This window comes from Dreissena polymorpha, chromosome 11 (genome assembly GCF_020536995.1).
Source record: "Dreissena polymorpha isolate Duluth1 chromosome 11, UMN_Dpol_1.0, whole genome shotgun sequence".
Taxonomy (NCBI): Eukaryota; Metazoa; Mollusca; class Bivalvia; order Myida; family Dreissenidae; genus Dreissena; species Dreissena polymorpha.
The window spans coordinates 17490306-17517676 of record NC_068365.1 but is presented as its reverse complement, the minus strand read 5'-3'; the positions used below and the strand labels follow the sequence as shown (position 1 = coordinate 17517676).

The following is a 27371-nucleotide window of genomic DNA, read 5'->3' as shown; positions in this document are numbered from 1 at the left end:
CAAAGGTTTCAAACGGCGCTGGACAGTTAGTCTTGATGCAGAATGTAACGACAAGAACGGTAATAATGTTTTTTCATACGTTTTATTGAATTATGGTATCGAACTACATGAACTTTATAGGGAAGTTGCCCTTTACTCCGTGAAGATTTCAGTCTTAAAGACAGCATGATCACTGTCAACTGGGTCATGCGTGTTGTGTATCGTGTTATTTCTTAAAAGTTGACCCAGCATTTGTAAAAATATTGCAAGACATATACATTTCCAGAAAGGAAATTCATTTCTGCGTTGAATAAGACCAAGATCGTGAAAATCGCTGCAAAATTGATGAAGATATGGCTGTTCAAAGCGATGCACCCCGTTTTGGGCTGATTTTGAGTTGCATACCTTGTTATATATATATTTGATAGTGAAATATTTTTTTTCAGAAAAGTTTAATTTTTCGTTATAATATGATTATTTATCATTCAAAATGATGTTTTCACTAATTAATAGCATAGCCACACGCTACCCACCTGTGGGAAAAAAGCAACCTTTGACTGTTAAGCCCAATTACATTTTTAGTGCAATGTAAATATAAAAAAGTGAAACTCCAGCTGCTGGAGCAGTATTGAATTCTTATTATAAACAATTAGTTGGTCCTTTATTTAAGGCAAGTGACCGATTGCCCAAACAGTACAAAACAACACAATACAAAACAACATAAACACATATAAGAATAAAGCTGGGGTCACCGCCTTGGAACGGTGAATGCAAAGCATTGGGGGTTTAAACCAGTTTTAGAGCGCTCAACCTCACACTTGGCCCAGCAATATTCATAATACATTTAAGTGTAATTAAAATTTAAACTCATAGCATTGTAACTTAAATTAAACAATAATAAAAGGGATTTAAAACACATTCAATTTAAATACCATTTAATACTCAATGGTAGGAAAGATACCAGAGGTATCAAGTAATTTAAATGTTTTTGCTATAAGATAATATGCATATATATATTACAAGACATTTCATTAAGCTTGAGTCCGCTTAGTATGTAGCACCTATACTCATTAATTCAATGTATTTTACGGACACGGATAAAGCGCTTATGAAGCGCTGACGAATTTTCAACGTATAAGTGGATTCTAACCATCGTACAGGTTTACCAGTACTTTTAATCGAACAAACAAATAAGCCATTACCGGCTACGCCATTTTGTTTCTGGTCACGTTGTTCAAATTTCTGTAGCAATATGGCCCATTTTGAACCTCCTGTTATACAAGAAAATGAAGATGGCTGGGGTCCATGTGCGGTTCCAATTAAATTCAAGGATATGCCTTATCAGCCATTCGCTAAAGGAGATCGACTTGGAAAGGTGACGAACATTTGTTAATATATTTTCCCTGCGTCGGTCATAGCTAAAGAAACTTCATCGTACAGATTATATAGTATTGACATACCTATAAAGTCGCGCCAGTCAAAAATCATAAAAAGCGACATTTAAAGTTATGGTAGCCAGAACGACGTCGGTCATTGCCTAGGCTAGCCATATGTCAACAAATTTGGGCTTGTGGTTGTGTGACAGATTTCTGAGACTATAGCTAGACTGAAATGGCATTAAAGTAGTACCTCAGCCGACAATAAAGCAAGACTAATATGATTATAGGTGCTACCTAATTTACGGGTAAAAGCTTTTTAAGTTTTTTTGATAACCATGTATTTTTAATAAATATATGGACATGATTGTGTTCAAAATATTATAATTGTTGCAATAATAAAGTAATGCATACAAAAAAATCATTCTTAAAACGAGTTACATGTTCCAAGCTGAAAGATCTAGCATCTTATTTTTATTTATTTTTCTAGCCACAGGAATTTATAGCTGGTTCGGTGTCTGTGGTATAGTGGATGGGGTGTCTGCTAACTGGCTTAGTCACTGGGAGGTCTCTGTATTGATCCCTTAAGTGGGAGCATTCTTTAGATAACCCTAAAGACATACTATGGCGTACCATTTGGGTTGAAAGTCAAGAAGACCTACAAGTTAAAAAGAGAAATGTACGTCGAAGTACAATAATAGTAGGAATTGTGTAGGAAATTTCCAACGGTAACCAAATAGTTACCAAGCATTAACAGGATAAATAATGTATTATAACCTCCCCGTTGGTCGTATTTTGTGATAACCATAACTTGCATAAGTCAGAGGTTAATTCCGCTAGGCCAGGTCAATAAATACGCACAATATCTATGAGTTAGTGGTCGATAGTCGCATAATTTGGTATAAATTATAATAATAATAATGTTTAATAAATACGCACAATATCTATAAGTTAGCGGTCGATAGTCGCATAATTCCTTATAAATAATAATAATAATAATGTTCAATGTCAAATATCTCTAAAAGCAACAGACGTAAGGTGTCTTCTGATTGACTAACGCTCAAGGGTCGGTGAAAATTGTACATCGAATTACATTTCTCGTTCTATCTAGTAGGTCTTGTAGACTTTCGATGTCATGGTACGTCATATAGACACTAAGTACTGGTCCTACCAAGGAAACAGTTTGTGTCATCAAATGTCTCAATTCAACTTGACAGCTTGCTAAAGCAGTTGCATTTAGCGTACAGTGCACTGATTTAACATAATCAAAATCATGTGATATGTCAAATCAATTTTGATTGACAAATTTGACAGGATTTTTTTTAATCCAATAAGTTTTAGACTGTCAAATAACACACACTACGTATTGAAAGCCATACCTGGAGCTTTCGTCTGTATATCACTGACTTCATCAGAAGAATGATTTCTACTGTTGGGAAACGTTAACACCACTAATTGTCTTCTTATTTATTATCAATGTATAATTATGTGTAACAACATACTTGTTTCGCAATTAAAATATTTAATGAATACAGGTATCTTACAGGTTTCTAATTTTCTTTCGCAAACTATTGTTGAATAGTTAAAATTTTGTCGCCACTAAAAAACTATATCCATTTTGTAGCAATTCTAAAATCACAGTCCAGGGCCCTCAATCAATCAAATCTGCCGCCGAATTTTGGCGGCAGTCCCCCACCTGGAAAGTATACTTTTTTCCCCTTTTGAGGTAAAAATTCACCATAAAAAAAATATTTATTTTTTTTTTTAATAGAAAGAGGTGTCTCATGATTAGTAGGGCTGCAACGGGTTCCCGAAATATCCGATGATATCGGATCCTACTTCAGATTCGCGGGTACGGATCCACCCCTGGAAATTTCGGTTCCAAATATTTATTTTTATAGTTGTATGTAACCTAGCGCTGTTTTCACGAGTATTGTTTTTTTATACAGACTGGTTCCATTTAATAGATAAAAGAAACGTATAATAGTCGATATTTATTGACGTATGACAGTCAAAAAGCAGATCATTCGAGATCCTTCGGCTTTTATTGTATAAGCGGTCATTTGCGACAAAGAAAAACTAATTCGAAATCATGGAGGATTTGCACATTACAAATGCAATTCATCATGGCAATAAGTAAGTTTTCAATCCTTATTGTCTTTCTGAGTTGCATTAAAAACAACGGTAGTGGATCCAGTGTGTCTGGAATGATATTCAGGTAAATTTTGCATAATTTCGCGACCTGTCCAATTGAGTTCCTGCATCATGTAAATTGTAATGTCTTGAAAGCATCATCTACTTAGTTTAAATGCTATCTTGTGATGCAAGGGATCTCACTGCCCAGTGAGAGAGTCTTCTGCACAGCAGGAGATCTCGTCAGTATCATACGGCTTGCCTGGATCTGGACAATGTTGAAATGCTTATTTTTGTGAAAACAAACATCAAACCACAGGTACTTGAAAAAAAATTTGGTCCTTATATATATATAATAAGAGTAAAGGTACCCAATGATGATTTTACAGGTGTATTGAATAACACAATGCAACAGCATAAAAGATCAAACAATGCACACATATGTCGTGGTTGCCAGCAGGAAGCGTCCATCTATGATAAAACACCTTTTATGTGATGAAAATCTTCCAAGTATGTCCAAAACAGCCAAAGTTTCACAAATAGCACCCCAAAATCAAAGTGTGTAATTCCTGACGTCCAGCTGTCAGTAATGAATGAACAACCACAACGACATATGTGTGCATTGTTTGATCTTTTATGCTGTTGCATTGTGTTATTCAATACACCTGTTAAATTATCGTTGGGTACCTTTACTCTTATTATATATATAAGGACCAACAATTTTTTTCAAGTTCCTGTGCATCAAACTGTATGAACAGTGAAAAGCATATGTTAACAAACAAACTGTTAAGTGAATAATTGTAAAGGTTTTGTTTTATTTTGACATTGATACAATGTAAAACAAGAACTTTGTTGTTGTTTTTTTAAATAAATGTTTAATGTTTTTTAGTCAAATTATACTTCTAAAACCATTGATTTCTTTAATTTAGACAGAAACTTCTAATTTTCTCTTATATGAGGGATCCAGATCCGAAAAACTGTAAGAAACCATATTTGGATTCGGATTCGAATCCGAACAATTTTTTTGGATTCGTTGCAGCCCTAATGATTAGTATATCTCAATTCTATTTCAATTTAATCTTTTCAAACATACTAAATTATGAAACATGCAATGAATATAGTGCAAACATGTACACATGTAATAATAAGAGTTAGTAAAAAAATCCCCCAAACAGGGAAACGCACAACAAATTTTCCCTACTAAAGGCTGCGGACCCCTTCCGCAAAGTAGTGTGAGGGCGCTGCAGTCTAAACTGCATACACTTAGCTCTTTAGTTACAATTTGAATGCAAATATTAGAATGCATCATGTTATATCATCCATATTTTTTTATTTAAACATTCAAATAACACATAACACAGTACACATATAAAAAGGTATGTGGTATTCTGTGGAGATACAAACCAATTCACATCATTTATTTGCACATAAAATAATAGTTACAAAATAAGAAAAACTAAAACACTGTCATCAACCTACATTTCAAGAATATTTACGTATATGAAATTACAAAGTGGTGTTATTGTATTACCTTTTACAAAATTAACATTGCTGGTTTTGTACTAGCCATAAAACATTTATCATGGATTAACAAGTAACAACCAATTAATTAATTACACAATAGAACGGAAATCATATTAATTGCATTATGCATTTACTAAACAAGCTATTTGCTACTGTTTAGAATTACACTATCTTACTAAAAATGATCACAGGTACTTAGTGCTTTTACATACTTGTGGTAAGTTTTGTATTACTAGTTTGACAATTATCGGCAGACACTTGTCGATATACAGACAAAATTTGCATGGGAACTTTCATATTTTTGTCAGCATATTTGCCTTCAAATTGTTTATTTAACAACCCTTTGACATTGTTTGCACATCTGATCTTATTATACCATAGCAGTGCTTTCCACAGGATTTTTGTCAGGCGCCCCGGGGCTGATAGGGGTGGTTCCGGAGGGGTGTCCCCTCCCGATTGTTGATTTTTTTAATTTAACGTGTCAATTAACGCTCTGTGGTGCGTTTTAACTCAAAGAAAAACAGCGTCGAAAGACGTCATTTGGTGCGCTATGACTCTTCAAAAAATCCCCCTGTCATTTAAAAATATATATACTTTTTTATATTGTTTAATTGTTTTAAAACTTTCCCGTACTGACAGTAAAATCCTGACTCTAACGATTCTCCAATACATCCGTTTCAACCCGACAATTATTGCATACTTACTACTATTTAAGTTTCTATTTATATCCGATAATCCCGTTTATTCCGTTTTTATAAATCACTTTCTGCTAAATGTTTACGATAAAAGCTCTCAATTATTTCTTTTTGAACAAACCTTGCCATTTTTCAAAAGTATCAAATAAATTTTATGTGACTATGTATAGATTTGATGAAATATTGCCTCTGAAAATTTACATGCGTCAATCCTCTGACGTGTTGTGTGCTTGTTAAAACAATACACGCTATGTTGTACATGCTGCATAATTTTTGTGCTCTTATTAATTGAGAAAAAGATTCGACCCAAAATAAATTTGCACTACTAATTTGAAGCAAGAATATTTTAACGTTGCGGTAACATTTACATTCGGAAGTGTGTTTCGGATTAAAACCGCGTTAATGTCGACATACGGGAAAGGGTTTCGGATGAAAAATTTAATTATTCCCATTTGAGATTTTAATAAATATTAACAGTTGCGTTATGAATTAAACGATAATTTGTTTAAACACTTAAGTCGAATAAATGTTTTGACGGAATTATGCATGAAATTCACGAGGATTACGGCCGGTTGCCATCATCAGTCTTCTAAGTATCGATTATCGGACGAAAAATTTACTAGTGTGCGTAATTAATTAAACGAAAATTTGTTAACGCATTACGTGTCTAATAAATGCCAGAAAAACGTTATAAATGGACATGATGAAATATACATGTACTGGAATTAAATTGTTATCGCATAATTGTAACCGGGAGTTATTTGCACAACTTACTCGCTATAAGTAATTATTTCTTTACCTCTTTCAGTTAATTTCTTGTATTAATTACAAGAGTCATAGGTAACACTTGTTTACAGTATAAAGGTGTGATGATGATGCCCCAAACCGTCTTTAATGTACTTTTTTATTACGTAAATGGTACAAATTCCTGCTTATCAAGCTGCGATAAACTTTAACATCGTGCCCGACCTCAATAAAAAATAATGGTCGATAGTTAACCCCGCCCTCATAAGCATTCGCGTAACCAATTGGACGATGAACATCACAGTTTGACGACTGGAAAGTTACCTGATACATCCTTGTCAGAATTTAAATGACTGTGTAATGTGGCTAGAATAATCTATACGCGCGCCATGCTATTCTCTTATCAGTGGATTATCCATTACCCCATGTGGTGTCCATGGCGATTACTTGTGTAAGTAGGTACCGTGTGCTGTTTTAAAACAGGGAATATTGATACACTGATAGAGAAACCTTTGTTGTTTTTTTTACAATCTCCACTTTTTTCACTGAAAAGCACACAGGTCGGAAAATTTCAAGCGCCCCGGGGACTCTGATTTCGAAATTCAAGCGCCCCGGCAAGGGGCGCTTAAATGGCCTGGGGAAAACCCTGCATAGCTGATTTTTGTTTATAGATAGACATATATAGACTTTTCAAAGTTCTATATAAGTTCGCACATGTTCCATCCAAGTAAACAAACAGAACCAATAAAGATCGCCACAGATAGTAACTGTGGGTATAGCTTGGAAATTTTGATAGTTCAGGAATCCCTCCTTTGTGGATTTTTGTAAACCAGAACTGTCAGTTTTGCTGGATAAAATGGCTTGTATGATGACCAGCTCTTGCCTTGGCAGAACAGCTTCTAAAAACGGAAAACCAAAAAATATCTTAAAATTTGATCAATAATGCAGACAATTTATAAATGTCTTGTTTTTTGTTGATTTCGAATTTGGAAGATTTTTCACGTAAGATTGTGGTACGAAAATTCAACGGTATCGGATTTTGTGGTTTTAGGCCTAAACTAGTTATAGTGATATGTAACCTTTCGGGATATCGGTAAAGTGCGAGCAGACCAGGTGCAAATACGTTAAAAATTAAAGCTTAACGACTAAAAAGTTAGATTGGAATATCTTTAAATTTTGTGAATAAATGTGTTTCTGGTGGATAACAACGACAACTTACCAGAATATTGCTCATGATCACACGTAAAACTTCTTTCTGAGAGCGAATGAAAAATGCGTCACAAATTCTGACAAATAAACAGTAGGATGTCGTTATTGAAATACCGCGAGAATTCTGGAAGAATAGAGATGCCAACTATAATGTTCAAAACAAATAATTTTTTAACGAGCGCTTGTTATTTGTCAGGATAATAATAACAATAAGATATCGAAAAGATCAAAGCAAATAAATTCGACAGAAATCTGAGATTCGGCAATATATTAAAGACGGGTTATGTTCACCTAAATTGTGTTTGGTAAAGACTGTCACTATATGTAGTGAACCAGTCTTCGGCTTATACCCACTGAAGAAGAGCATTCAGGGAAAATAATTGAGTAATGACTTAATTCTGGAACGGTTGCGAAGAAAAACAAATAATGCGAGAATATTTAGTGCAATTCGCTACACAATTATGTTGTCATTGATATAATTTTTCCCGAGGTATGTATTTACATGTGATTTAGCATATGTCAAAGTGTTTTTGATTTGTTCAAGGTCATAACTAGCATTGCTTAAATATATGTCGCGTGGCAAATTTTTTTGAGACGCATCCCTATATGGTATTCTTATGTAATTTTATGATCTAAATTTCCATATGTATGAACGGTCAACGCCCGCTTCGAGGGCTTGTGACCGTATAAATAAAAAATGCAGGCTTTTGTGACTTGTCTCACAGTGTCAACCCGTTGCAACCCCAGTTCTCAGCACATTTGAGCTTGGTAACCCCCCGTTCACACATAACTGCCGTTTCTACTACGATTAAAGCTTGGCCGAAAACGTGGCCTATGGTGACAAATCACTGGAGAAACGTAGTCCTCATAAGCACAGTATATATATATATATATATATATATATATATATATATATATATATATATATATATATATATATATATATATATATATATATGAGGCATCAAAGAACGTTCAAAATGAAGACCATAATTTGCCAAATTGATCGATTTTGACTTGAATCGGACTTATCTACCACGATCCAAATCTTTTTATGTCCCCCACTATAGTAGTGGGGGACATATTGTTTTTGCCCTGTCTGTTGGTCTGTTTGCGCCAACTTTAACATTTTGCAATAACTTTTGCAATATTGAAGATAGCAACTTCATATTTGGCATGCATGTGTATCTTATGAAGCTGCACATTTTGAGTGGTGAAAGGTCAAGGTCAAGGTCATCCTTCAAGGTCAGAGGTCAAATATATGTAGCCAAAATCGCTCATTTTATGAATACTTATGCAATATTGAAGATAGCAACTTGATATTTGGCATGCATGTGTATCTTATGGAGCTGCACATTTTGAGTGTTGAAAGGTCAAAGTCAAGGTTATCCTTCAAGGTCAGAGGTCAAATATATGTGGCCCAAATCGCTTATTTTATGAATACTTTTGCAATATTGAAGATAGCAACTTGATATTTGGCATGCATGTGTATCTCATGGAGCTGCACATTTTGAGTGGTGAAAGGTCAAGGTCATCCTTCACAAGGTCAAGGTCATCCTTCACAAGGTCAAGGTCATATATAGGGGGACATTGTGTTTCACAAACACATCTTGTTCATATCATGGCTTGATAGGGATTATCGTCGTAAAGTCGCAGCTCTGTGAGAACTCGGGGTTAGTCTTCACTATACAAACTTTCCCCACCAAACTACTTGACCACGTCAAAATAAGCGTGTTTTTTTTGCCCAATTGGGAATAGTACCGGTACCAGCCCAATTGAGCAAAATGAGCACAAAAAACCCTGACAATGAGAAAATTTGCTTTTTTTATTTTTGTTTTTTGGGGGATGGCCTCAATTTGGAATTTTTTGGACAGCAATCAGGAAAAAATAGCTGAAAATGGAGAATGTTTAAGAATAAACTACCGTTTAATCTCAGTTATATGTCAACCAGTGCATTTGTCTGCATGATGAAAATTTGTCATTTGTATATGTGCACTTGGTAAGTCAGGTTATAAAAACAAGTGGAAAATTAGCGTCTGTAAATTTGTGACCCCCCTTAAAATTCATTTTCAGATGTTACAACACAACTATCTTGTTAAGCATTTTAATTATATTTAATAATCCATATATTAAAGAAGTGATAACATTACATTGCAAGTAGCTAACTAGTTATAATCCAACAAAACACTGAAGCCATTATTGACAATAAATGAGTGCAGAAATGTCATAAATACGCACGTACATTCCTAATTAATTGAAACTGTACAGAAAGTTGGTAAATCAGAACTACTTGGGCTGTTTCGAGAAAACCGACGAGAATTATTCATTGTTTCCAAGCTAAGGCCCATTGGGACTAACAAATGTAAATTATGTGTTCAATAAACTCCACCTTCGTTCTTGGAAAAAGATTCAAAAGGTGTATCTATGCAGGTGCTGTTTCATAATTAGACAATTGCCATACTATAACAAACAAACTTTAAAAAATGACATTGAAAATTCCATTCATATAGGCGAATTGTATTAAGACCTATGCAGGGCTAAACATTAACTTTTGAAGCCACTTGTCCGGTAGACCAAAATTTCACTTGTCCTGACCAAAAAGCAACTTGTCCTGACCATTATATCTTATTCTGCTCAGTACTTTGCAAAATAATGAAATAATACAAAATGCTCAAATCATAAAGACTTTAAGCGTTCAAAATACATGTTAACATAATTTTAGACAGGGCCAAAGAAAAAAATATGTCTAGAGCCGTTGACCCGACCGACACTATTTTTTACGGCCGACCCTAAACTTTTTTCTCGCTCCCAATACGAAAAAATTTCTTCTGCCATTTTGTATTGAAACTGGAATTCAGCTTAGCGGAAAAAATCCAATAACAAGGCAAAGACATATTTATATCGAATAAAACCCGACTGATTTTAAAAGGTTAATACATTTTAAACATTTATTCAAATTATTGTACATGTAATTTAAATTTCGATGTTTTGTAATATAATTTAATTATACAAACCGATCGTACCCTCGATTCAAAGTTTGACAGCTTTGTGTTTGTTTTTTTGTGAACATTTCCGTGTTTTAGTAAATGAAAACATAACCTCAAGTGTGCAACAGTACTTGATTATCTCAATACGGTCAATATCTGTAATATCTTTCATAGTTTTTGTGCACAAATTTCCTTTAAATTATTTAAAACATGTTGATACGAAATGGTTATCTATAGTCCTGAGTACGGTGTTGTATCAATTGAAAATATCGGAATATCTCGCGCTTTGTTGTATAAACGTAAACAAAATATAATCGACACAGTTTTGTGGTAACTCCCCATGATTATTAATGGATTTAAAATTTTAAAGGCATTTTGTCTCAGTAATTAAATTATAAAGACCACTTGTCCCCTCGGACTAGCAAATTCTTTATTTACTTGTCGGGACTAACAATTTAGTTGTCCCTGGCGTCGGATTACTGTTTATGTCTAGTCCTGCTATGCATTTCAATTTGTTATTTGAAGTTGTTAATTATTAACATTCATATAGAATATTATTTGATAAAGTTGAAATACGCTCACGAGGGTTTTACAGTGTGAACTGCTTTAAAACTACATAAAAATGTCAACAAGTTAAAAATGCTGTCTTCGTTTACACGTTTTCAACTCTTTTCAACCTGTCATACATGTAAATCTGTCACAAGTTGGTTTCATATTGCAACAATCTATTTGTGTTCATACAACATGCAGGGAATAATCTACATGTGCGTTCCGCTTCTATGACGCACTAATATCGAAATGGACGCATAGTTTTGAAATACGTGCTTCCACTCAGACGCATTGCTGAAACGAATCCGTTAACCCATACGGGGATCAAGATAAGTACGAACCATCTTGGTATGAGTCAAAAGTGTAGCGATGAAAGCTGAGTTTAACCGAATGAGGCTTGAAGACTGCAATAGTTCTTTTGATTGGCTCTAGTCGAGCCGCTGCTGTATAATACGAACCAATAAGAATTGACCTTTTAAATAGAGAGTGTTATGATATTTTCTAGAGTCCCCGGATGAAAACCTGCTTTAACTTTTTGTTAATTAGTCAGAAAAAATGCCTCCGAAATAAGGTGTTGAAGCTAAATCCAAAACAAACAACTCTTAACTTTAATAAGGGTAGGATAATTGCTCGCAGTTCGGACGTAAACAATAATATTATCAAGCTCGCAATTCGGATGTTAACAATAATATTATCATCGATTTGAATCAAGTTGAAATGTTATAACAGGTTACATTAATGTAACAGATAATGTTATAGCCTATGTGAAGGCAAGCAAGATAGTGATAACCCTGAATTTGTTTTTTTGGTTTCAACATGTTTTTGAGATTATTAAAAGTTTAATGCAAAATATAGTTATTGAGCTAGTGTGATTTAGACTCATTTTCTTCACTACTTGGTATCTTTCAAAATTTGGGACCCATTCTCTTTCAAGGTGAACTCATTAATTTTGGCCTGGGACTCATTGGTCTAAAATCTTTGAGTTCAGGAACCCATATATAGTAAATTCTAGATTATTCCCTGTTAGTGTTTCCGATAGCACAACATTATACTTAACATTTATATTATATATAAGTGTATTTTTGACAAGTCACCATTTATTACTTATTTGTGACTTTTGAGACTCAGTTCCATATGATACACGTGTTTCAGGTGTCTGACTGGACTGGTGCTACATACCAAGATAAGAGACACTTAGGTAAGTCTTTTGTCACTCAACAAATTAAACATGAAAACTTTACTATGCATTTTTTTTTTTATTATTTCATGTTTAGCCAAAAAATGTTTGTGTAAACCAGTTTCTGTTTATAAGCTACCAGTAGCCCATCAGCCAAGTATTAGTGAAATGTAATGAAGTCTTTACTCTAATAAAAAGACTATTGGAATTGGAGCTGCACATTTTGAGTGGTGAAAGGTCTAGGTCATTCTTCAAGGTCAAAGGTCAAATATATGGGGGGAGACATAGTGTTTCACATACACATCTTGTTTAATATTTATTAAACAAATTGTGTGTCAGTGAGTAGGGCTGAATTTAAAATACTCATAATGTGAGTTAGTAGCTATCTCGCATTACACAATGGAAGCTCTGAGAACTAACTGTAAACTTGATTGTTTGTTACAGGAAAATACCAGTCCGCGTTTGGTGGTGGAGCCAGTCAGTATGCATACTACCACGAGGAAGACGAGAGTTCTTTCCAGCTGGTTGATACACAAAAGATACAGAAACCAGCCTACACACGTGGGCGCAGAATGTTCCAACAGGTACCTAGCTGATGCTTGCATGTTTATCCTGATATGGGGTTTCAGACACTGGCGAGGCTTTTTTCCACTATTTTGGAAATGTGACCTGTGCCCCTAGGATTGGGGGGTCTTTCAGGGTAAATTTACTTTAGATTGGGAAAATGCTTGTTTTACTTAGAACATTGGAATAATTGTTGATAAAACTTGAAGAGCTGGAAGAGGGATTTAAAATAAAAATATGGCTATAAAATCTTACCAAAATAAGCTGCGACCAAGAAACCTCAGACAGATTAGTCTTTGAATTATTTAAGAACTCATCAGACATAGTAAACCTGTCAGACACTTTACATGGGAACTTTTAGTCTTTAAAGTTCAAAAAGATCTATGTCTGCACTGGTTTATTGTAAACCAAACTTGCTAAGATCTTTAGTTTGATATAGTTTTTCTATGTCTAATAAAGAATATTAAGAAGTCTGATTGTTTCATGATACTGCTAATATGAATGACTGATATTGCCGTCTATTCTACGTTTGGCAAGGTTACCAAGACCTCAGCTCACCCATGTCTTGTTTTTTCTCAGAACAAGCAGCGTCGTGAGCGTGAACGTAAACAACAGCTTGCGCAGGCCAACAACATGCAGGTGCTGTCAAAGACACAGAAGAGCAGAGAACGGTATGCACTGCTTGTGCCTTCGGCTGTCCGCATATCTACATGTAGTATGATATCTAGAGTTCTCAGCCAGCTCAATTAATTTTTTTAAGTAGATACTTTTTTAATCATTTAATAAATATTAATAAATATCAGACATAATTTAAAGTGTATTAAAATGGAACTGTAACTATTAAATATCATAATTTTCATAACATAATAAAAACTTGGCATTTCAAAAATTATTTGTAAGAATATAACCTTCTATAACACTTAAATTAAGCATATGGAATAATTAAAAAAAATTGTATTGTTCATTTTTGTGTGGGGTAACAAAAGGGTAGCAAAAATGTATGACGTTATAAAAATAACAGTTTACATGCAGATTGCCAAACCTTTTGTGCAATTAAGATCTGTATTTGCTAATATTACAACTATCTGTCTATTATTGTCCCCTACCGGTTTCACCGGAGGGGACCTATGGTTTGCGCTCTGTTAGTCTGTCTTTCTGTCACAATTTTCTGGATCCTGCGATAACTTTATAAGTTCTTCATATTTTTTCATGAAACTTGAAACATGGATAGATGGCAATATGGACATTATGCACATCATTTCATTTTGTTCCTACATCAAAAATTATGGTTGCTATGGCAACAAATAGACTAGAACTACTGCTGAAAATGGTGGTTTTTTGGATCCTGCGATTACTTTAAAAGTTCTTCATATTTTTTCATGAAACTTGAAACATGGATAGATGGCAATATGGACATTATGCACATCATTTCATTTTGTTCCTACATCAAAAATTATGGTTGCTATGGCAACAAATAGACTAGAACTACTGCTGAAAATGGTGGTTTTTTGGATCCTGCAATAACTTTAAAAGTTCTTAATATTTTTTCATGAAACTTGCAACATGGATAGATAGCAATATGGATATTATGCACGTCATTTCATTTTGTTCCTATGTCAAAAATTGTGGTTGCTTTGACAACCAAAAAAAAAAAAAATTCTGAAAATGGTGGAATTTCTGACAATAGTGGAGCCGATAGGGAACCATATTGCTTGACAATAGCCTTGTTCATTATAAAATGCATCATGACTCCAGACATACTCTGAAATTCAATCATTTTGTGTTTACCATTTAGTCAATTTAGTTTCTTTCACAGGCAATAAATATCTAAGATTATTGTGGATCATAAATATTAAGTTATTCAAAGTAAAGTAATTTCTTTAAATTGAAAAGTGCAGAAATGATGAATACAAGATCTGGATGTTGATGAAGATGGTTGTAACCCTCTAAGAAGTACTGATCTGCAAACAATATACTCATGCTTTGCCATCAACACAAAAAAATTCCCCATCAAAAGGGGCATGTCATCCGGCAAAGGTGCTTAAATATTTTGATCACCACTTTGATAAAACTTAAGTATTTGGCTACAATTACGATAGGCAGTGGGGGCCCTGATTATCAATTATAATCTCAAGTTTTTATCACCATAATGCTGTTAATGGTATGCAATTGTAACAAAAAGTAATATTTATGCTTATTTAGGTTGTGAAACATCAATATATGTCAAGTTTAAAGTTACAATATTTAATTGGGACAACTGATTTTAGCATGCAAAATCCCTGACTATGTTGTTTAACAACTAATTGTATTGGTCTGAATGAGGAATACATGTATTTGGGTCATTCAAAAACATTTTAGCATCACTGTTGCAAAAATTGGCACAGATGTAACTAGAAATGGCGCTGCAGAGGCCGACGCGTATCCCCACGCCGCATGTTTGACCCAGGGGGCACCCCAGGGTTGGTAATGGGGCCATGCATAGTTGAGATTGTCCGCATTGTCATAAGAGATGTTCAGTATCAATTTGAAGTAAATCGGTGTAGAAATGAAGAAGTTATAGTAAAAGGCAATTTTGGGGGGGGCGGGGGCGCCCCAGGGTTGGTAATGGGGCCATGCATAGTTGAGATTGACCGTATTGTCATTAGAGATGTTCAGTGTCAATTTGAAGTAAATCAGTGAAGAAATGAAGAAGTTATAGTAAAAGGCAATTTTGGGTGGGCGTGGTCTATGTGGGGGGGGGGGCGCCCCAGGGTTGGTAATGGGGCCATGCATAGTTGAGATTGACCGTATTGTCATTAGAGATGTTCAGTATCAATTTGAAGTAAATCAGTTAAGAAATGAAGAAGTTAATGTAAAATAACATAAAAAATGAGTGAAAATCTCCGACCCGGGCCCACCCCAACCCCCATAACTTTTAACCCAGGGGTCAGATCAAAATTCCAAACAGTGCAAGGTTGTGCATATGCTCATAGCTACAATGTGTGTAAGTTTCAAGGTTCTAGTGCTTATAGTGTAGGAGGAGATAGTGGCCAGGACGGACAGACAGCAGAGATAACCACAATATCCCCACGCTTTTCAAAAAGCCTGGGGATAAAAACATGGTAGAATATTGTTGTCATAAAGAGGATATTTAGGGTTCTGTCCTCCTTGATTTTAACTCTTTCAGTGCTGGAACCGAATTTTAAAGGCCTTTGCAAACAGTTTGGATCCAGATGAGACACCACAGAACGTGGTGTCTCATCACGATCCAAACTGTTTGCTATTCTGATAGTATTCTTAGAAAAAAATGGAAGAAAATGCTAATTTTAGAAATTCAGCAGACGACATTTTAGCAGACTTCAAATTTCCCAGCATGCAAAGGGTTAATGCTTTGCCCTGCAACAGCATCTAATGATGAAAGGGTGACATACCCTATTAACTGGTTTCCATGAAGCTCTGAAAACTATCAATTGAGTTTCATGAAGAAAAATAAGTCTGTGTTTCAGAGATTTTCACCGCCATTTATTAATAACCCCCTACAATTGTGTGGGTATGTTACAGAAATTGTTTGCACTCATATATTACAGGGATCGTCAGCGGCTGTACAAGAAATGGCAGAAACAGTTTGGGCGCTCCATGCAGGAGAACAGACAGAAGGTAAGAGGGTGGGATGGCAGGAAACTGTGCTTTTGAAGTAAAGCTGGGTGTTATTGGTGTTAGCTAACAAATACTTTAATACAATTGATTTTATTATTAAATTTACTAAGTTTTTTTTTAAGAGAGCTTTTATTGAAGCGAGTTTAATGTTAAAACTTTTACCTAAAAATGTGTTGTAGTGTCATTGTTGGTGTTTGTTTTCCCGTACAGAACCCATTAAAGCACCGGGAAGCCTCAGTGACGGTGCGCCCTAACTGGGAGGTTGTGGAGGAGCTGGACTTCCCGCGTATGTCCAAACTCACCCTGCCGGACATTGCAGAGGGCGAGGACCTGTGAGTGAACCATATGTTGTGAAGTGTTAACCCATTTATGCCTAGCGTCTAGAAAAAAGGCCTTGGCAAACAGCGTAGACCCAGATGAGACGCCGCATGATGTGGCGTCTCATCAGGGTCTGTGCTGTTTGTTTAATGGAATTTCTGTAAGAAATACTCTAAATATAGAAATAACTATACTAGACATCCCTAATTTTGGAAAATAAATTGATCCAATTTTGAAGGATGGGAGAGTCCACTAGGCATAAATGGGTTAATATGAGACTTGCCTTAGGGAAAGGGAGTTTAATGCATGTGCATACAGTGTTGTTCCAGATAAGCCCGTGCACTTGCAGGCTGTTCTGGTTTAGTGCTGTTTGCTGCTCAGCAACATCTCAGGATTGCAAATCAAGCAATTAATTTTTCTAAGCAGCTACAAACAAGTCAAAGTGTGTATCTGAGTGGTACAAGGTTAATTTGTTCTAATACAGTTTCATGGGGTTCTATAAATGCTTTATGGTTATGTTTAACTTGTTTTTTTCAAGGCTGAAATGTGGCAGCATGGAGTATTATGATAAGACGTACGACCGAGTGACAACGAAGAATGAGAAACCCTTAAAGAGGATCAACCGAATCTTCCACAAAGTCACCACAACAGACGATCCCATGATCAGACAGGTATTGTATGCATTGAGGAATACACCATGTGTTGTGTTCTGAGAAAACTGTGCTTAATGCATGTGCCTAAAGTGTCGTCCCAGAATAGCCTGTGCAGTCCGCACAGGCTAATCAGGGACAACACTTTCCACTTTTATGGTATTTTTAGTTTCAATTAAGTCTCTCTTTACCAAAAATCAAGTTTAGGCAGAAAGTGTTGTCCCTGATTAGCCTGCGCGGACTGCACAGGCTAATCTGGGATGACACTTTATGCACATGCATTAAGCCCAGTTTTCTTAGAACAAGGATCAGCATTGTTATTGGGGAATACAACAATCTTAGTTGGGCATGCACCAGTTTATTGTGGAATATGTATATTGATATTTGGGAATAAATACACTCTTATTGAGGAGTACAACATTATTGTCTGGAAATGTATACCTTATTACTTGAGAATACAACACTTTTACCACTGTAATGATTGCGTTATTGTTTTTTTACGATGATCTGTTTGTGCTTTTTTTGCAAATAAATTGTTCTAATCTGTTCTGGTATTTGGGCATATGTACATTGCAGGGGACATAAATTTCACTCGTCTGGTCGAATTGACGATTGAAATCTTGAAAGGACGAGTGAATTTACCTAAAGCTCTCGTCCTACAGGATGAGTGAAAAAAAGCTGATGCTAAAATATGTATTTTCTGACCAGTAAGACTCTTTTTCATTAAATAAAATCATTTTCTTAAAGCATACCTATTCTGCAAATTGAATGCGAATGCATGCAAATTATAATTGTAAGTTTTATACGGCAGGTGCGCGTTGTTGTGCGAGACTTTGTCCCGAGTAAATATTATTTAACCGCGAATAACTGAGAAAGCAGCATTTTAGCAGTGATATACGAAACTTAATTAGTCTTATCAGCCCTTTGCAATCTTTTATTTCACACATATTTGAAGAAAAAGTGCATGTGTTTGCAGGACGAGTGAAAATTTTAATGCACTCGTCCTGCAGGATGAGTTCAGTTTAGAAATCTTTTTGTCCCCTGCATTGATATTTCATAATATATACTTTATTTTAGGGGAATACAAGATTATTATTTGGAAATACGAAATTGATTTTTAAATTGCAATCCCATTCTGTTATTCAGGAAAAAAGCTGCATTTGGACCCTTTTTGAATATCTTTTAAAGCAAGCCAATGACTGTACCAACACCATGGGTTCTTAATTTGGAAAATAAAAAGTAAAATTGTGCATTTCATGCATGATACAGTCAGTAAACTTTCATATAAACAAAGAAGAAAATCGGATATTCTGAATAATTGTGGGCGGACCTTATACACTGAAAGCACGCGCTGTAACTTAACAAAACATGCCGATACATTTTCCACCAGCGTAATAATCCGGCAATAAATGAATGAAAGTTGCGGTTTTGATTGACAGAACAGCCGAAAGTTATTTTTATGGGTGGAACTTCACATAAAATAGTACACAAGAAAAATAGTAAACATTGTATAAATCTTTAGTAAAAATCGTGTTAGAATCGAAATAATTCGTGTACTTTATTGTTTGTTGTTGAATAACCAACGACCGGAAGTTAAGATGCGTGGTTTTTAATCACTCGTGCTTCGCACTCGTGATTTAATCCCTACGCTTCTTAACTATCGGCCGTGGTTTTTTCGACAACAAACTATAACGTACACGAATTGTTTTTCAACTATTTGGTTTTATTATTGCCAGTAGCCAACCTACGCACAGACATTTGTTAGATTCAATGCATGTGTGTAAGCTATTATCGAGTCAACAATGATTTAAAACATCGGTATAGACTTACACAGATTAATAATATTGACAACGATGAAAAGTCAGATAAAACAGTTACCGAAACAACAATGAAATAGCTAATGATAAAACCACTTGAGAAAACTCGTATGTTCCATTTAAAAAAATGCTTAAGGCAATTTTACTTGTACATTATTATACCCTCTTCATGAATGGCAAAATCAATGGTATATATTTTAACGTAATTTGACATAATTTCGGATAAAAATTTTCGGACACTTTTTCCCCATTTAAATCCAGACCGATTGATGTTGCTGGAAAATATGATCCCTGCTTGTACATATTAGCCTCTTTCTGTGAAAACTGGGCTTAATTCATTTGCGTACGTAAAGTGTCGTCCCAGATAATTCTGTGCAGTCCACAAAACGAAAAATACCATAAATGCTGAAAGTATCGTCCCTGATAAGCTTTTTGTGGACTGCACAGGCTAATATGGGAAGACGCTTTCCGCCTAAACAGGATTTTTATTTAGTAAAGACTTCCTTTAAACAAGCAATACCATAAAAGCCGAAAATGTGGTCCCTGATTAATCTGTGTGAACTGCTCAGGCTAATCTGGTATGACACTTTATGCACATGCATTAAGCCCAGTTTTCTTAGACCCAGACTCATATCATTAAACTTCAGGGATTTCATACCCCTATTATGATCTTGTACACACCATTCAGCTGGCCAAGTCTACGGGCAACGTGTTTGCCACAGATGCCATCCTGGCCACTCTGATGTGCTGTACACGCTCAGTATACTCCTGGGACATCATCGTGCAACGGGTCGGCAAAAAGCTTTTCTTTGACAAACGAGACGACTCAGAGTTTGACCTCCTTACAGTCAGCGAGACAGCCGTCGAGCCTCCCCAGGACGATACGGGCAGCATCAACTCACCACGGAATCTTGCCCTGGAGGCCACCTTTATCAACCATAATTTCTCTCAACAAGTCTTGAAAATGGTACGTGTTATGATTTTATGTGTGTTGGGTTGTGTGTTTGTTGCAAAATCTTTGCTGTTAAATCTCTGTTCCTTCTGTATGGATTTATCCTCATCTTCACTATTTTGAAAAACAAATATAATCACTGGGTACAAACAGTACTGGTCTATGTCAAAAGCCCATCTTTAATTGCATAAACATAATAACAGTTGATAAGGTATTTTATTGGAAAGAATTTTAAATGTTGAGGCTTTGTTTGTGCCCCTAGATAAGAAGTTTTTTCCCCCAATCAAGTCCATTCACGGTTAACTCTGTAAACCCCTGAAGTGTTACAAGTGTGTCCAATGTATCATTAAGTCAGCTGTCATTGCTGTTAAACTATAATTACAGACCTGTTTACTTCTACGGATTCGCCGTAGTTACTACGGATTATTTGGATAAACTACGCACTACGGATTTGTACTGAAAAACTACGGATCCATCGATCAAAATGGTCAAATTTTCAGTTTTTAATCGTACTTTTGCTTATTTTCGGTCTTTGGGGGTAATTTATCAATCATAATCATTTTGGCGCTTGCGTAGTAAGAAACGTTTAAATTCAAGCCTCCTGGGGAACGAGTGCTGATCGAGCTTGTCGAGTCGTCACCGAACGACAACTGACTTACGTATTGGTTTGCAAATTTAGCCGAATATATACATGTATGATTTTATGTTGCTATCCATTATAAAGAGTATACACATCTCTCTCTCTCTATTGCGGAGAATACCGACGATAGTTGATGTATCGGGATTGAGCACGCCTGTTTTTGCACACGTTCAAGATGGCGGCAAGCAGACGAGAAAATTGCGATCAACGGCGAAATAATAAATACCATTCAAATTAACAACGGATACATATGGTCATAAGGGAATAATGTAATGCGTGTGTTAATTAACGCAAAATACTATGTGAGATAAAAACAACAATAAATATTTATCAGAAATCTGCACAGTGAATGTGCGTCACGGAAACGAGCATTGGAAAATTGGAGTTCAGTCATTCACAAAGTTAAAGCATTTATTTTAATAAGATGAGTATCGTTCGAAAATGGAAAGAGACAATATAAAGAAGTGAAACTCCAGCTGCTGGAGTAGTATCCAATTATTATTTTAAACAATTAGCAGGTCCTTTATTTAAGGCAAGTGACCAATTGCCCAAACAGTACAAAACAGCACAATACAGCACAATACAAAACAACATAAATACAAATAAGAATAAAGCTGGGGTCACCGCCTTGGTTACGCTGTACAGTTTAATGAAATAGCATTGAACTGAGGTTGTCAAGTGCAAGATATTGAAAGGTAAACAAATAACATATATTATTTTAACTCCATTTAATACATCATTAACTCAACAAGAACACTAAAGGGTGTTTGTCAATATTCGTTTATGTTTTCCCTTTATGATATTTAATTAAAACAAATACTGAATTAAATTAATAGCTACTCTTAAAGAGCTTATGATCAAATGGTGTATTTAAGAATCTATAGATTATTGCAAGTTTAATATGCATGTGGATGAATATTAACTAAATATTGTATTCATAGTAAAAAGACGTTAATGCAGCACTTTATAAGATAAAAATGCTGTCAAACATGCACTTAAAAACAATTTTAATTCTGTTACTTATAATCATATTTATAATGTTTAATGCTTCCCAATTTCATTGTTTATCGCGCTATTTTATCCTATGTCATGGTTTATCACGCTAATTTTCCCAATCCAAATGGCACAGGCTGTAACAAATAAAAGCAAAAAAAAAATCACTTAACAGATTAAATTATTAGCAAGTAAATTCATCTAATGCTTTATGTACCGTTAAACTGATATGTGACCCAGTCATGGTGTTTTAATGCTCGAAATGATTGAAGAGTTTAAAACTACTGACAACAGCCCAAAACTACTGAGAGATGCTCTCCCTACTACTGAGAAGCAATCGGTAGGGTAAACAGGTCTGTAATTATTATAGAGCTTAAGGTGCTCACAAATTTATGATTCCACTTCAAATAATTTAGTATTAAGGTCCCAAGTGAAGTATTGTCAAACGCGGGTAAAGTGTTGTCAAACATTAGCCTGTGCAGTCCGCACAGGCTAATCACAGATATCCTTTCAGCCTAAACTGGAATTTTGCTTATAAGATACTTTTTATAAACGAATAATTCCATAAAAGCAGCATAAAGTATCGTTCCTGATTAGCCTGCGCAGACTCTACAGGGCTTAATGTTTTCCACTCTCCTTATGTTCTCAGGGGGAGGAGAAGTACGCGTTTGACAAGCCAAACCCTTTCATCCAAGAAGACGAACAGAGTCAAGTGGCTTCTGTAGGTTACAGGTACGTGTTAATTGTATTTAGAAAACTGCTTATATGCACTGAACTAATTTGTTTACATGCAAGTACGTATAAGCAGGATTTTTTTCCTTGATTTTGGGAAAGGGGGAGGCCTTCCATTTTGGGAACAAATTATTGACAAACAAGACATTTCCCAAAGAAACTTGATGTTTGGGGAAAATTGCATCATTTTTAAGAAATTCTCTAAGGGGGAGGGACATTTTTCTTTGAGAAAAAAAAATATAAGGCCCTAAATTACTAAAGAAGAAAAACAAGCCCTTTCATAAATGTCAATTTTGATGAATGAATTGTTTTAACCGAATCTGTCTTCAATTCTGTTCTTTAAGTTTTTTAAGCACTCTCCTTGACAATTTCACAAGCAATTTAACTTGAACTTATTTAATGTCATTGGAATATTTTACTTTGACAGAAAAGATGACATATTTCCACTGAGTGACAATGCTGAATATTGTGTTTACCTCTAAGAAGCACTGATCTGTCATTGAATTAAATGTCATTGGAATATTTTACTTTGACAGAAAAAATAATATATTTCTACTAAGTGACAATGCTGAATATTGTGATTACCTCTAAAAAGCACTGATCTGTCATTGAATTTAATGTAGTTGGAATATTTTATACTTTGACAGAAAAGATGACATATTTCTACTGAGTGACAATGCTGAATATTATGATTACCTCTAAGAAGCACTGATCTGTCATTGAATTTAATGTCATTGGAATATTTTACTTTGACAGAAAAGATGATATATTTCTACTGAGTGACAATGCTAAATATTGTAATTACCACTAAGAAGCACTGATCTGTCATTGAATTAAATGTCATTAGAATATTTTACTTTAACCGAAAAGATGATATATTTCTACTGAGTGACAATGCTGAATATTTTGATAACCTCTAAGAAGCACTGATCTGTCATTGAATTAAATGTCATTGGCATATTTTACTTTGGCAGAAAAGATGATATATTTCTACTGAGTTACAATGCTGAATATTGTAATTACCTCTAAGAAGCACTGATCTGTCATTGCATTTAATGTCATTGGCATATTTTACTTTGGCAGAAAAGATGACATATTTCCACTGAGTTACAATGCTGAATATTGTGATTACCTCTAAGAAGCACTGATCTGTCATTGAATTTAATGTCATTGGAATATTTTACTTTGACAGAAAAGATGATATATTTCTACTGAGTGACAATGCTGAATATTTTGATAACCTCTAAGAAGCACTGATCTGTCATTGAATTAAATGTCATTAGAATATTTTACTTTAACCGAAAAGATGATATATTTCTACTGAGTGACAATGCTGAATATTTTGATAACCTCTAAGAAGCACTGATCTGTCATTGAATTAAATGTCATTGGCATATTTTACTTTGGCAGAAAAGATGATATATTTCTACTGAGTTACAATGCTGAATATTGTAATTACCTCTAAGAAGCACTGATCTGTCATTGCATTTAATGTCATTGGCATATTTTACTTTGGCAGAAAAGATGACATATTTCCACTGAATGACAATGCTGAATTTTGTGTTTACCTCTAAGAAGCACTGATCTGTCATTGAATTTAATGTCATTGGAATATTTTACTTTGACAGAAAAGATGATATATTTCTACTGAGTGACAATGCTGAATATTGTAATTACCTCTAAGAAGCACTGATCTGTCATTGAATTTAATGTCATTGGAATATTTTACTTTGACAGATAAGATGATATATTTCTACTAAGTGACAATGCCGAACATTGTGATTACCTCTAAGAAGCACTGATCTGTCATTGAATTTAATGTCATTGGAATATTTTACTTTGACAGAAAAGATGATTTATTTCTACTGAGTGACAATGCTGAATATTGTAATTACCTCTAAAAAGCACCGATCTGTCATTGAATTTAATGTCATTGGCATATTTTACTTTGGCAGAAAAGATGACATATTTCTACTGAGTGACAATTCTGAATATTGTGATTACCTCTAAGAAGCACTGATCTGTCATTGAATTAATGTCATTGGAATATTTTACTTTGACAGAAAAGATGATATATTTCTACTGAGTGACAATGCTGAATATTGTAATTACCTCTAAGAAGCACTGATCTGTCATTGAATTTAATGTCATTGGAATTTTTTACTTTGACCTAAAAGATGACATATTTCTACTGAGTGACAATGCTGAATATTGTAATTACCTCTTAGAAGCACTGATCTGTCATTGAATTTAATGTCATTGGAATTTTTTACTTTGACAGAAAAGATGACATATTTCTACTGAGTGACAATGCTGAATATTGTAATTACCTGTAAGAAGCACTTATCTGTCATTGAATTTAATGTCATTGGAATATTTTACTTTGATAGAAAAGATGACATAATTCTACTGAGTGACAATGCTGAATATTGTGATTACCTCTAAGAAGCACTGATCTGTCATTGAATTTAATGTAATGGGATTTTTTTTTCATTTTGACAGACAAGATAACACATTTCTTCTGAGTGACAATGTGACTGTGTTTTTTGTCACCTTTTTCGGAAATGGGGCGGAATATCTTTGGCTTGGGAAAAATAGGGTCGTTTTGACTAAAATTTAAAACAAGTGTTGTTTTTTGGCTTACGATTACTTAAATGGAGGATAAAAGTGATTTTAAAATATGCTTACATATTTTCAACGTATAAAGATATATGGGAGATGAACTTTAAATTGAAACTTATTATTTTTTTTTAAACATTAAATGTGGAATTTTGAGGTCCCATTTTGCAAAAATATATATTATTTTACATTGAGAATGGATCCCTTTACAAGAAACGAATTGAATGAAAATAATACTGAAGCTAAATAGTATTATTTCCTCTAACAGGCACTGAGCTGTCATTTAATTCAATATTAAATATTCATCACACAGAAAACAGCCCATGTTGAGTCCAGTATTAACCCATTTATGCCTACAGTAGCGTCTAGAAAAAAGGTCTTGGCAAACAGCGTAGACCCAGATCAGACGCCGCATGATGCGACATCTCATCTGGGTCTGCGCTGTTTGCTTAAAAGAATATGTTAGAAATATTCTAAATATAGAAATAAATATACTAGACATCCCTAATTTTGGAAATAAATTGATGCAATTTAGAAGGATGGGAGAGTCCACTAGGCATAAATGGGTTAATCCTTCTCCCATCTACTTTGTTTTGGAGTAGTGGGGGTGGAGGGAGCTGTATAAGATGGTTTTCTAGTAGTCTTTATTGCCCCTATGTATTGTGACTAAGTGTAGAACTTAAAACAGAGAAGCTGATAAATTTACCAAGCCAAAGTTAAAGAATTAAAAAGAACTGATCTCTGATCTCTTATTTTGTACATTTGAAATGTTCTTTGTATGGTGTTTTGCAGATACAAAAAGTTTAACCTTGGCAATGATATAGAGTTGATAGTACGTAGTGAGCACGATGCAGTGATGGCGGGCGTGAGTGGAGAACTGCAGTATATCAACATAAAAACACTCAACGAGTGGGACCCTCGGGTAAGTTGTTGTCTTTGTCTAAAATAGTGTGCTTTGAAAGATGAAGACCCAATTTTTTGTGTAAAGTAAGCTTAATATTTACTCCACCTGTCTTGATCATAAATGTACTCAAGCTGATATCATTGTCGTTATCTGAAATGTTGTCTTGATCTTATATATATATGCTGACTAATCTAGAAACTGACCTGGTCTTGATGTTAAATATGCTCTTTTAATGTAGAAACCCACCAATGCATAGCTGTGTTTACGATGCATAGCTGTGTTTAGGAGTTGATTCTCTACAGCAGTTTTGAATGGATTAAGTCTTCTTTTTTTGTGATCGCTTTTGTCCATCGTCTGTTGTGTGTCGTCAACATTTGCCTTGTTAACACTTTAGAGGCCAAATGTATGGTCCGATCTTCATGAATCTTGGTCTGAAGATTTGTCTAAATGATATCTTAAATGAGTTCGAAAATGGTCCCGGTCTGTTGAAAAACAAGGCTGCTAGGGGGCTGGGCATTTTTCTTTATATGGCTATAGTAAAACCTTGTTAGCACTCTAAAAGTCACATTTTAAGTTCAATCTTCATGAAACTTGGGCAGAAGATTTGTTCTAATGAAATCTTAGATGAGTTTTAAAAAAGGTATTTGTCCTTTGAAAAACATGGCCCCAGGAGGGAGGGGCATTTTTTTCAGAAATGGATCAAGCATCTCAACAATTGTTGAGAGCAGTTCAGTTCCCTAAAGTCTCAGGTGAGCGACCTTGGGCCTCTGGCCATCTTGTTAATAAATCCAGCAATCTATGGGATTCAACACCTTATTATTGTGAAATGGCCATTTTTGATTATGAACTCCAATGTTTCTGATGATGTGCAGGCAGCAATGACAGAGATAATAAGAGACTGCTCTGTGTTGTGCTGATGTCTCGTCAATTTCCTCCAAGAAGATCTCTGATCTGTCACTGCTTCCTGGCTTTATTTTGGGAATCTGATCTTTATCCATTTGATTGAAAATTGTAGAGTAAATTATATTGAAACTGGGCAAAAAATATTTGCATTTTTAACCAGGTTTTCCAAAGGAAATAACAGGTTATTAGATTGGCGAATGTCGGCGAACGGGGGGGGTGGGTGGCCGAGCGAAACAAGCTTGTCCGGGCCATAACTATGTCGTTCATTGT

At 34.9% G+C, this 27371-nt stretch overlaps 1 protein-coding gene across 1 annotated transcript in view; it reads left to right on the top strand.

Annotated features, from left to right (window-relative positions):
- The first annotated feature begins 1149 nt into the window (after positions 1-1149).
- The window catches only part of LOC127851028 (eukaryotic translation initiation factor 3 subunit D-like), a 40210-nt gene continuing 13988 nt past the window's right edge, over positions 1150-27371 (top strand). The window contains exons 1-10 of the mRNA XM_052384477.1: positions 1150-1354; positions 12349-12394; positions 12818-12957; positions 13517-13608; positions 16504-16573; positions 16784-16905; positions 17430-17562; positions 20047-20325; positions 22593-22675; positions 26087-26216. Coding sequence (XP_052240437.1) covers positions 1232-1354; positions 12349-12394; positions 12818-12957; positions 13517-13608; positions 16504-16573; positions 16784-16905; positions 17430-17562; positions 20047-20325; positions 22593-22675; positions 26087-26216 — 1218 coding nt within the window. The 5' untranslated portion in view covers positions 1150-1231. The remainder of the gene's footprint in view (positions 1355-12348; positions 12395-12817; positions 12958-13516; positions 13609-16503; positions 16574-16783; positions 16906-17429; positions 17563-20046; positions 20326-22592; positions 22676-26086; positions 26217-27371) is intronic.